The sequence below is a fragment of the Olea europaea genome, chromosome 23 (assembly GCF_002742605.1).
Source record: "Olea europaea var. sylvestris chromosome 23, O_europaea_v1, whole genome shotgun sequence".
In the NCBI taxonomy this organism is placed as follows: Eukaryota; Viridiplantae; Streptophyta; class Magnoliopsida; order Lamiales; family Oleaceae; genus Olea; species Olea europaea.
The window spans coordinates 6,734,639-6,745,475 of record NC_036259.1 but is presented as its reverse complement, the minus strand read 5'-3'; the positions used below and the strand labels follow the sequence as shown (position 1 = coordinate 6,745,475).

The window sequence follows — 10,837 nt, the reverse complement described above, 5'->3', positions numbered from 1 at the left end:
TTCAATCATACATTCTTCAATGAAATAATATTACACGTAAATTTAAAGTTTTTCTCATTTTTTAACTATTTATATTTCATTAATTTAACATGAATAATGTATTTTTTTTTAAAGTGTGGCTCAAACATAGGTTAAAAAAATATTTGATTGAAAAAAATAAATAAATTATTTTAAATATTTTGAAGCCTGCATTTGCAGTCTTGCCAAATCCCAAAAAGATATCTTTTAAGTCTGACCTTTGAAAAATATAAAAAAATATAAACAAATGGTTTAAAGTTGTTTCCCTCAAATTACTAATCATTTGTTTCTTTTCGAATCCTGAAGGTTCGGGCGCAACATTTCAAAAAGTTTCATCTCCCTCTTTGAAAGTTGAACGCCAATATCCTTCGGGTAACTTTCATTGCAAAGTCGAGTTATTTACTTCTTTATTAGCTATTTGCCACTTTCCTGTGTAATTGAGTTTCGAATTGGTTGGTTTTTTATTAATAGTTGCATAAATTTGATATGTCTATCTCTGGAGTTTCTATTCTGGCATGTTAAGAGTGTATTTTTATTCAGTTTCTTGAATTCGATTGCAGTCTACTTCTAACAATTTTTGAAGGCCTTTTTCCGTATGCACCTTAGATTAATTTTTTGTGCTCTTTCACAGTTTTGGCTTATCTCGCAGGTTTATGTGTTAGAGACTGCTATTTGAAGTGTTATGTAATTGTGGACTCCCGGGATTTTGTCTTGTGTTTTGCTCCATTTCAAGCAAATTTTGAGAATCTGCAGAGCTCGGTAGGTTTGGGTTCAGTTGAATTTTGAGTGCTTTTGGGTACTGTGCTCTAATTTAATGGATATCGAGATAAATGTTATTGAAGGGTTTTGAATAGTTCCTATTGGAGTTCATGGTTCTCTGTAGTTCATCAGATGAAATTCATAGTAATGATTTAACAAAAATACGAAGTTAGGGTCGAAAGTTTCATGGAGATGCCAATGAGTCTAGTCTTGAGATTAGGAAGCCAAATCCTGACATGTCAAGGGTTTCAAGCCACCTCATCCGAAATCTTAAGTTGTTTTGAAGGGAACAAATTTATTCATTCATAATTTGCCTCCAACAAGTTGCCTCATTTGCAAATTGAGTTATTTTTGTTTTGTATCAAAGACTTGACACTTAAACAAATTTTCATAATTGTGTGGCTGCGAAATTCATATTTTTGTTTTCTCCTGCTGTATCATGTAGAACCATTTCATCTAAATTCTTGAGCTGTAATCCTGAGAACAAATTTATTGATTTTAATTTTGGCTTCCACAATAGGTGATTACTGATTAGTTCCAATCACTTGGCATTTACTTTCAATTATTTGTTATCCTACTTTCAAATTTCAGAGGAATTAAGCATTCCTTTTTTGCTCCCAAGGTTGAGAAACAAATGACATGACAAAGAATTTTAATTTCTTTATGTGCTTCTTGGTATTGTGAAACAGGGATGAGAACTGAATCCCATGTCGAAAACTCGTGTTAAGTTTGTTCTTTATGAACATTTAAAGTCTTAAGTTTTAGTTATAGAAAGCTTTGGCAGCAGAGTTTTTATTCCTACCAAGGTCTTATTACTTCTCCTCCTTTTATATCCCTTCTCAGACTCATTGTTAATCCATTTTTCTATGCCCCTGTTTGGTTTGGACAAAAAGTAGATTTTTCGGTAGATTTTGATAAAAGTTGGTGAAATGTGTAGTTGAAAAGTTGATAAAAGTTGTGAGCTCCATGAAATGTGTGGTTAAAATGAGCTTGGAAAAAAATGAATTTTAAGAAATGGTGGCCAAACGTGGGCTATATAAGTATGGACTAATTCCCTGGTGCATCTTTTAACACTTTTCTGATGAGATAACAAACTATTGCATCAAAACTTGTACTCGTATCATCTCATCATGATCAAAAGTTAGTTTGCTTCCAGGCACCTGCTCCTTTTGCGGCTAAATGGATTTAATTAATGACCTTTTAGGGATATCTAATTTTTGAATTCTAAGAATGAGAGACTTTGATAGTACTATGTAGGAAAAGGATGGGAGGATTTGAGTTGAGAAGACAAAGTCAGGAAGATGCAATACTGATGATAGAGTAGTTTGCCAATAAAAGGCTACAATCTGGAACCAACAGATGACTGAAGCATGAATGATGGCATTATCGAACTTCCATGAAAATTATCAAATAAGTCTAGTAGAAAGGTGCATTTTAATTTCTTGTCATCCTGAGTAATGGGTACCATGAGAGCAACCACCCAATGGATCTTTACTTTTTTGTTTCAAAAGAAAATTTCCCACTTGAAATCAGCTTCAGGTTTTGCCATTGAGGAATGAGCCCTGTGACACCATATATGATAACTGTATTCTGTAAGAGCTTTTCCTATACATTTAAACTGGGAAACCAAAAAGAGGCAATTAACCCACTTTAAAATTTGTGTTAAAGGCTTTCTGCTTTACGAAAGCCCTGGTAGATTTGCAGGCTGCAATTCCAGCTATTTATTTATATGTAATCCAAGGTTTGAATGTTTGAAGTTTTAAGAACAAAAAACTATGTTCACCCATACATACATCACATATACACGGAAACATGAATAATCATAGTGATAAGAAAGGCTTCAAGCTTTCTCTCAAGTGTTCAAGACACACAAATATACTTTGAAGAGAATATTCCAGTAAATTTTATGGTGTATTACTAGTCATGCATAACTTCCTCTTTTCCATTGCAATGTGATTTGGGCATTTCATAAGAGCCAACATAATACCTATCACTATTTGATAATGATCAAACAGAATTCATTATTTTGATTACAAAGAAAGATTCAAAATCTTTTCCAAAGACTAGGGTTCCAACACAAGAAAGATTCAAAATCTTTTTCCAACAACTAAGGTTCCAACATAACTTGAAACATGCAGATTCACAACCAACACCCTTGGATACTTAGTGTCTGTCTATTACTTCCAGTCTTAATGAGTGAATAGTGCCAACTGGCACACTTGCTTAAGTCTCTACGTCAGCATCTTCTTGTTGGGGACTAATACAGGAACTTTAAGATGTGATCTTACTCCTTTCCTTATGCTAATAGATGACCCATGTATATAACTTTTTGTGTTTGTCTTTTCAGCAAAAGTTTGCCTTGTGCCTCTTAAAGACCAAAGTTACTAGAGAGTTGAGCTCGATCTAATTAAGGTTACACCTATAGATGCCCAATTGTTTGACGTCCTCTTCACATTGACTACATCATGTCTCATTTCAACAAATCAATTCCAAAGTTGAAGATTGCATTGCTTGTAGTTGGAACCAGGGGAGATGTTCAGCCTTTTCTGGCCATGGCAAAGAGACTTCAGGTACTGTAACAAGATTTTTCTTTACCTGTGTGGATTAGTTCACCTTGACCTCGAATTAACTTACATGAAGGAAGCCTTTCCTCTTTAAGTATAAAGGAATATAGGATTCTAAATTCAGCTTAGATTTGACAGCCTCTACAATGATTCCGAGTATAACTGCAACACCTTTTCCTGACTACGTGATACTACATCAAAGTCATGTGAATTTACAGCTGTTTTAATTCATTTCTTATAGTACTTGCTCCTCCTTGTCTTACCGTACTTTCTCTGCTTTGGAATCATATGTCCATGTCTGAAGGTGAGGTTGATGTGATTAAAGCTTTTATATACTCTTGAGATCCTGTAAAGTCAAACTCATTATATTAGGTTTTGAAAGAATTCATGTCAATACTGGAAAGCTTTAGGTGAATAAGTAATTGACTATTGCATTCACAGGGTTTATTCAAGTAGTGCCCATCTTCTCCACTGTTATTGTGCGCCAGACTCATCATTATCCACTTTCTATTTGAACTAATTATTCTATCCTCTTCCAAACCCTTCAAAACTGACACCAAGTTTTTCGGATAAAAATATGAATGAAGCAAAATATCAGACTATTTTTTTTAGATGTTAGTAGGTGAATTGAATGTGTAGTGAATCTTAGCTAGAAATTTTTTATGGGCTGCGAAGCACGCATGATAGGAGTTCTTGTGAAACACTAAAAATTGTTGATATCCTCTTTTTATGCTAGTTCTCCACCTTGAGAGTTGATATACTACTATTACATTGCTTTTATATGTGTTCCGTTTCATTAGATTTTGAGAACTGATTGAATAATTATTGATTTCTTTTCAAATCTAAGATCTCAATGCGTATTTCTTTTATTGTTTGATAATAGATAATATACAATATGACAAAATAGCTTTATTTGACTAAGTATTCATTAACGATTGCTACTGCTTCATCATATGGTGCATATTTCACAATTTACTACAATTTTACTTTTTCCTGCTCATGTAATTGATTCATTTAAATTTCTAATTGATTCTACACATGGCCGCAGGAATATGGCCATCATGTTAGGTTGGCAACTCATGTTAACTTTTGTGGATTTGTGAGGTCGGCTGGTGTAGATTTTTACCCACTGGGCGGTGATCCTCGAGTTTTGGCTGGATGTAAGAGGTCCTTAACACACACACACACACACACACACATTCCTGTCATTTATCTGTGGATATTTAATATATTCCACTATGAAATTTTTGATTTGTACATAAACAAGGCACTTCTATCATGAATTTTTTCTGACCTTGATATCGTAAATACAAAATGATAATAGAAATATCTATTTTTCCCAATAGCCTCTCCCTTTGCATTCATCTTGTCTACATTTTATTTTACCACGCGAAGCTATTTTATTGAGAGTGAAAGTCAAATTATATCTAACGGAGTATCTAACTGAACTTGCAACTCTGCATTGTTTCTTCTGGAAACTACACCTTGAAATTTCTAAAAGGCAACTGTGTGATGTCTAAATCAGTTTCTTGAACATAATCAGTAAAATTATGACGTATAGTGTTTGTTTTGGAGTAAATTTTCTTCTTGCAACTGTAGATACGGCCAGAAATAAAGGTCTCATTCCTCTTGCACCGGGAGAAATATCCATACAACGAAAACAAATAAAGTCCATAATTGAATCTCTGCTTCCAGCATGCACAGAACCGGATGTGGAAACTGGTGAATCTTTCACGGCTCAGGCAATTATTGCAAATCCTCCTGCATATGGTTAGTAATTGGAATGTTTCCGTGTTTAAATATATAGATTGGTGAACTTTTGATATTTGCAATATATTATCATCCAAAATTCATGTATGAGCTGAATCACTTGATCTAAAAGCTTAAACCATGAGATGAGACCAAGCGTATGTCTTTAAATATTATTTTCAACATGTTTCTTCACGTGCAAGTTAGATTCATCATTTTCCATCAAATCCAAAAACGTGGACAGCTTCATTTATAATGGGTGGTGGCAAGATTTAAACTCAGGACCTCTGCTTGCTGGTTTTTTTTTATGCCACGTTGAACCACTTGATATAAAAGTTTAAACTGTTAGATGATGCCAAATGTATAGCATTAAGCTTCTGTTTGACAATTATTATTTCAAAACTTTTTTTTATATTTTTTATATATATACTCATTTTCAACCACATATTCACATGACAAAATATTCTACACGAAAACCCAAAATTTTTCTTACTTTTTAACCACATATTTTTCAAAAAACCACTATTGAAAACTCAATTTTACCCAAATAATGGCTGTCTAACAGGGGCTATATATTATCTTCAACATTATGTTTTCAAGTTTTAGTTTGATATTCCGACATTTGTTTTCCAGATTTAAAATTCTTTTCTGTTCCCAGGGCATGCACATGTTGCTGAAGCTCTTGGTGTACCATTGCACATCTTCTTCACAATGCCTTGGACGTGAGTTTAGATTATCATTTCTATTAATGTCAGTCTTGTCTCTGTTTTGCTATCATTTTAAGTGGTCCAACTATATTTTAATTTCCAAAACGAGTTACAGACACTGATCTACCATAGAAATAAATGTATGGGTTTTTTTTTTTTTTTTTTTAGTCAAAAAGTTTTTGGGAGAAAATAATTTTGTTGAGTAGGACTATATGTATTCTATCAATCTGCACATCTATTTTATTTCTAATGAAGCTTTCTGTTTACTTTAAAAGAGAAATAGAAGTAACGTATTCTGATGGGCAGGCCCACGTATGAATTTCCCCATCCATTTGCACGTGTACCTCAAAGCGCAGGATACTGGGTATGTTGCAATCTGTTTGCAGACTGTTATTCTTTTGGATTTTGAACAACTTCAATTTGATAAACAAATATGTTTTATGATATTTCTTGCTTGATACAGATTTCGTATGTTCTTGTGGATCTAATAATATGGTGGGGCATAAGAGGATATATTAATGACTTCAGGAAAAAGAAGCTGAATCTTGATCCTATTGCATACTTAAGTACATACCATGGGTCAATATCTCATTTACCAACAGGCTACATGTGGAGTCCCCACATTGTGCCAAAGCCCAATGGTAAGCGTGTCTTTTAGTTGCATGAATTATATTAATAGGGACAACGATCTCAGTGCTGGGAAGCTAAACTCTTCCAAAATCTAGTTTCAGTTGATGTTTTCTATATCACAATCTTATTTATAACTAATTCTTTCAACTAATCTGCAGACTGGGGCCCTCTGGTTGACGTTGTTGGTTATTGTTTTTTAAACCAGCAATCAAAACATCAACCTCCGGAAGAATTTGTTCAATGGATACAAAAAGGACCTGAACCTATATATATAGGGTTTGGAAGCATGGTATGGTCAATATAGTGGTTGATATAAAACTCCACGCTTTTCTGATTTAAATTAATAAATGAAGCTTTTCTGAGTGGTATGTTGTGATTGTATAAGGGAATGTTTCTTAATGTCTATAATGATTGGTTACTCCTTCCATCTCTCTGCATTATTTTCTTTATCCTCTTCTTCCTTTTAGAGACCTAGCTCTTCCAAATTCAATTTTTGGCCAGCGGTAATGTACCAAAAAATGAGAAATTAATTTATTGATAAAACTCTGACTATCGAGTTTATCCCATTTGTAGCTGCTGGCTTAGTTTATTGAACCTATACTGCACTTGCTCTGAAGGCATATGCCATCCCCAAGTCAATTGGACTTTAGATGTTGTCTTCCAAATTGGTAAAACACTTTTTTCTTATGCAGTATTGAAGGATGTACGAAGATCATATCAGATGTCCTTTTATCTAATTCAGTACTTGCTTTGTTAATACTTGTGTTAATAACTGTGATTATTGATTTCATTTAGAAAGATGTATGTGCTTTTAGTATACCTTTTGAAAGTTGTTCAAACATTGACACAATTGTTCGTTGCTTGGTAAGCCTCTTGAAGATTCAAAGAAAACTACAGATATTATTTTGGAGGCATTAAAGAATACGGGACAAAGAGGAATAATTGACCAAGGTTGGGGAGATCTTGGCACTCGTAAGTTTCTTTATTCATTTTTTCTTCGACATTTCATTACTTCTTGTTCAGATGGAAGCTTTATTGCTTTATTAAAAAAAAAAGTAACATCAGGTGTCATCTATTCAATGCTGTTTTATGAAATAAGTATTAGAGTTGGAAGAAGGATGCTTAGTTTTGCATTCCATGCCGTTTCACTGCATTCAACATATGCACCCTGCAACTTCACTGCATTCAACATATGCACCCTGCAACTCAATCCACACCCCCACCCCACCCCCCACAAAAAAAAAAGAGATAAAATGAAAAGAAAAAGAAAAATATGAACATAGATCTAAAAAGTATTTAAACACATACGGAGTGAAAAAAGATATTCAAGAAAGGACCTGCTGCTTATACCCATGTAAGCATCTGCCACCTGCACCTCTCTCTTTCTATGTTTTTGTGAGTATGGGTGAAATTATCGGTAACTGAAGTCAATTAGTAGACAAGATATTTTTCTGAATTTTGGAGCTTCGTATTATTTCATCTGTCTGCCTATCCCTACTTCAAAGACAATTCAACATGCTACATGAGGAATCCAAGGAAACAAAAAGCTTTTGACATCTCTTTTCATATCCTATACCACAAAATTTTATTGATGTCTGTACATATGCTTCTGAAAAATGTCTCTGTTTGAACTGCAGATACAGGCATTCCTGAAAGTGTTTTCCTTATTGTGGATTGCCCTCATGACTGGTTGTTCCCCCAGTGTTCGGCTGTGGTAAGTCAAAAGCTGCCTCTGGATTTTATATATAGTATTTGAGGGCTGATAGTATGTTCTCCCTCGGTTGTTAATGATTTGAGATGTTGGTAACATTGATTTGGAAAATTTTATGTGCTCGTTTATCATTTTGAGCAAAGAACATCTTTTTGGACTCATCAATATTGGAAATACATCAATGCAGGTCCATCATGGTGGTGCTGGAACCACAGCTACAGGACTTAAAGCTGGGGTAATTTTTCTTGACATTTTCGCAATATAGCATAGTGTGATGCTTCAACACATCTTAGAAATTGTCACAAAGACAGTAGTTCGGAGAGGAATAAAAAGATTGTATAGTTCTTATGTTCTTTGAATTATAAAGAAAAGACCCTGTTTTTATAATATTATTAAAAAACAAGGAAATTTATTACTAACTATCATAATACAATTTGTCCCATTAAGAATTTCCATAATCTAGCCTATACAAAGAAAAGGAAAGGTAAAAATGGAATCTTTTCACGTTAGTACCATAAAGGCAAACCGGTGATTAAGGAAATCAAATCTTCCAAAATAAAATGTCATTTCTTGGAATTTAGTTATTTGCAAATGGTTTGTAACATCCAAATTAATTGAACAGAAAGCTTTGCTTGTTGGTTGTTGTGGATGATTTATACCAGTAAAGAAATATTTGCAGATTGTTACTGGACCATAGGAGATACGAACCAAATGAGTGAAATGTTTTATTTCCGATTCATTCTGAATTTTTTGCATCTTTCACGATAATGTGGTTGGCCTAATGTTATGTTTTGCATCATTTAATGCAGTGTCCGACAACCATAGTGCCCTTCTTTGGAGATCAGTTTTTCTGGGGTGAAAGAGTTTGTCAGAAAGGACTGGGACCAGCTCCAATTCCCATATCCCTGCTCAGCATGGAAGCTCTTTCAAATGCAATAAGATTCATGCTCCAGCCAGAGGTAAGTGTGGTCTCCATTTATTTCATATTATGAATTTTGTTGAATAAATCTTGCAAATAATGGATTAGTTTCCGTATTACAATTTATTACTTTTTTCGTTTTGACCTTTTCCCTTTTGAAGTCCCAAACAAAATGCCGTGACTGTTCCCCCTTTGCTTTTAGCTTATAAATCTGTTTCTATTCCCGAGTCACTTGCTATAACATCCCATGTGATGAAGCTTTAAATTGCTTCTATCAAGTTCCTGCTAGTTTAACTCGATTTCTTAAATTATCATCAACTTTGATAGTGCCGATAGCTGATGTTGCTCAATTTGCTAGTAGACGAAAGAAAAGAGAGATTGTGTGTGTTATTCTGTTCTCTTTAATGGTTTCAGTACCTGAGAGATTATTAACTCACCTTTTGGGGTCAGGGAAGAGGATTTTACTTCTGTTCTAGACAAATAACAAAAGTAACATGAACGTGGGTATGGAGGTAAAAGCACATCTATCGCCTTTTGGGAGCGGGGAAGAGGATTTTACTTCTGTTCTAGACAAATCATAAAAGTAACATGAATGTGGGTATGGAGGTTAAAAAGCATATCTATCGACCAAAGAATTTTAGGGTTGAAGGCCACTATTTCCATTAATTCACCCGTACTAAAAGAAGCCCAAAGTTGCTAAAAAAAAAGAAAAAAAGAAAAAGTAAAAAAAGAGTAAACTAAGCCCAAAGTTAGTCATACCAGAGTGAATGACTTATAGCAGGCATTCTGACATCTGATGAAAGAAGCGAATCAATTAAGGGAAGAATTGATACCTTTTACCTGATGGCTTGTTTACTATACGGTAGTAAACAATATCAATAAAGAAAAAGAAGCTAAAATCTTGTCTATTATAGTGTTCCCTCGAGTTCAGTTTTCCATACCAAACATGCATCTAATGTTTTCACTAACATGAGACCATTGATCTATAGATTCTACCCAGTTGCTAAAAATGTATTTTGGTGTGATTCACTTTTCCAGGTGAAATCCCGAGCAATGGAACTGGCAATATTAATTGAGAATGAAGACGGTGTTGAATCAGCAGTTGATGCATTTCACCGGCATTTGCCTCTAAAGCTACCATTGCCTACATCATCTTCAGAGAAATACAACACACCAAATCCTTTCCAGTGGCTTTTCATTCAAATTGGGAAACTATGCACTCTACCTTGTGGTTCTTAAGGTTTCCAAATATAGATTATTTCAATGTACATAGATATCTTTTGTTCTTTTTTTTTTAGGTTTTTTAGCATATTCTTTCGTTTCATTTTGGTGTGATAGAAGGCATGTAAAAAATTCCATGCAACAGTAAACAATGTTTGATAGATTATTTGTTACTGCAGTAGCATGAGAGGAAACTTGTATTTATAGTTTGAAGTAATTGTGTTCGGTATCTTCTGGATATTTGGAATTGTCTATGTTAGTTTGCAAAATATTATGCGAATTGTAAGAATGCATTTAGGTAAAATATTGCATATAGTAGATATATTATGATTAAACATGAGTTCTTATAGTACTCATGTTATGGATAATTGGTATGAATTATTTACATTGTTTGCTTTCGTTGTGCAAATTGTCTTCATCGTTACACTTGAAATTTGAGTTCTTAGATCAATAATTATTTCCATAAATCACCACCCTACTTGGCTCATTCCGTCTATTTGCTCCCTCAAATGGTTGTGTGAGATTTACTCGTTTGATTTGTCCGATAACATTCAGTAAT

General features: G+C 34.0%; 1 protein-coding gene across 3 annotated transcripts; it reads left to right on the top strand.

Moving 5' to 3' along the window:
• Positions 1–285: 285 nt before the first annotated feature.
• On the top strand, positions 286–10,552 carry LOC111372225 (sterol 3-beta-glucosyltransferase UGT80B1). 3 transcript variants are annotated; one of them, XM_022994451.1, is made up of 14 exons: positions 286–390; positions 668–777; positions 3,125–3,347; positions 4,390–4,501; positions 4,941–5,111; positions 5,749–5,812; positions 6,104–6,161; positions 6,261–6,438; positions 6,586–6,716; positions 7,297–7,399; positions 8,065–8,141; positions 8,326–8,373; positions 8,948–9,097; positions 10,096–10,552. In XM_022994451.1, the coding sequence occupies exons 3-14, from the start codon at positions 3,243–3,245 to the stop codon at positions 10,294–10,296; spliced, it is 1,398 nt and encodes a 465-aa protein (XP_022850219.1). In that variant the 5' UTR covers positions 286–390; positions 668–777; positions 3,125–3,242; the 3' UTR covers positions 10,297–10,552. The 3 variants fall into 3 exon arrangements, with proteins under 3 accessions (XP_022850219.1, XP_022850221.1, XP_022850220.1); XM_022994452.1 differs by lacking the exon at positions 286–390 and adding an exon at positions 429–470; XM_022994453.1 differs by lacking the exon at positions 668–777 and having other exon boundaries at positions 293–390.
• Positions 10,553–10,837: the final 285 nt, after the last annotated feature.

Bases quoted from the DNA above. Each gene is read 5' to 3' on its own strand.
- LOC111372225 (XM_022994451.1), top strand. From the start codon at position 3,243: ATGTCTCATTTCAACAAATCAATTCCAAAGTTGAAGATTGCATTGCTT. The intron at 5,112-5,748 runs GTTAGTAATTGG...TTCTGTTCCCAG, and splicing joins TGCAAATCCTCCTGCATATG to GGCATGCACATGTTGCTGAA. The intron at 8,374-8,947 runs GTAATTTTTCTT...CATTTAATGCAG, and splicing joins CTACAGGACTTAAAGCTGGG to TGTCCGACAACCATAGTGCC.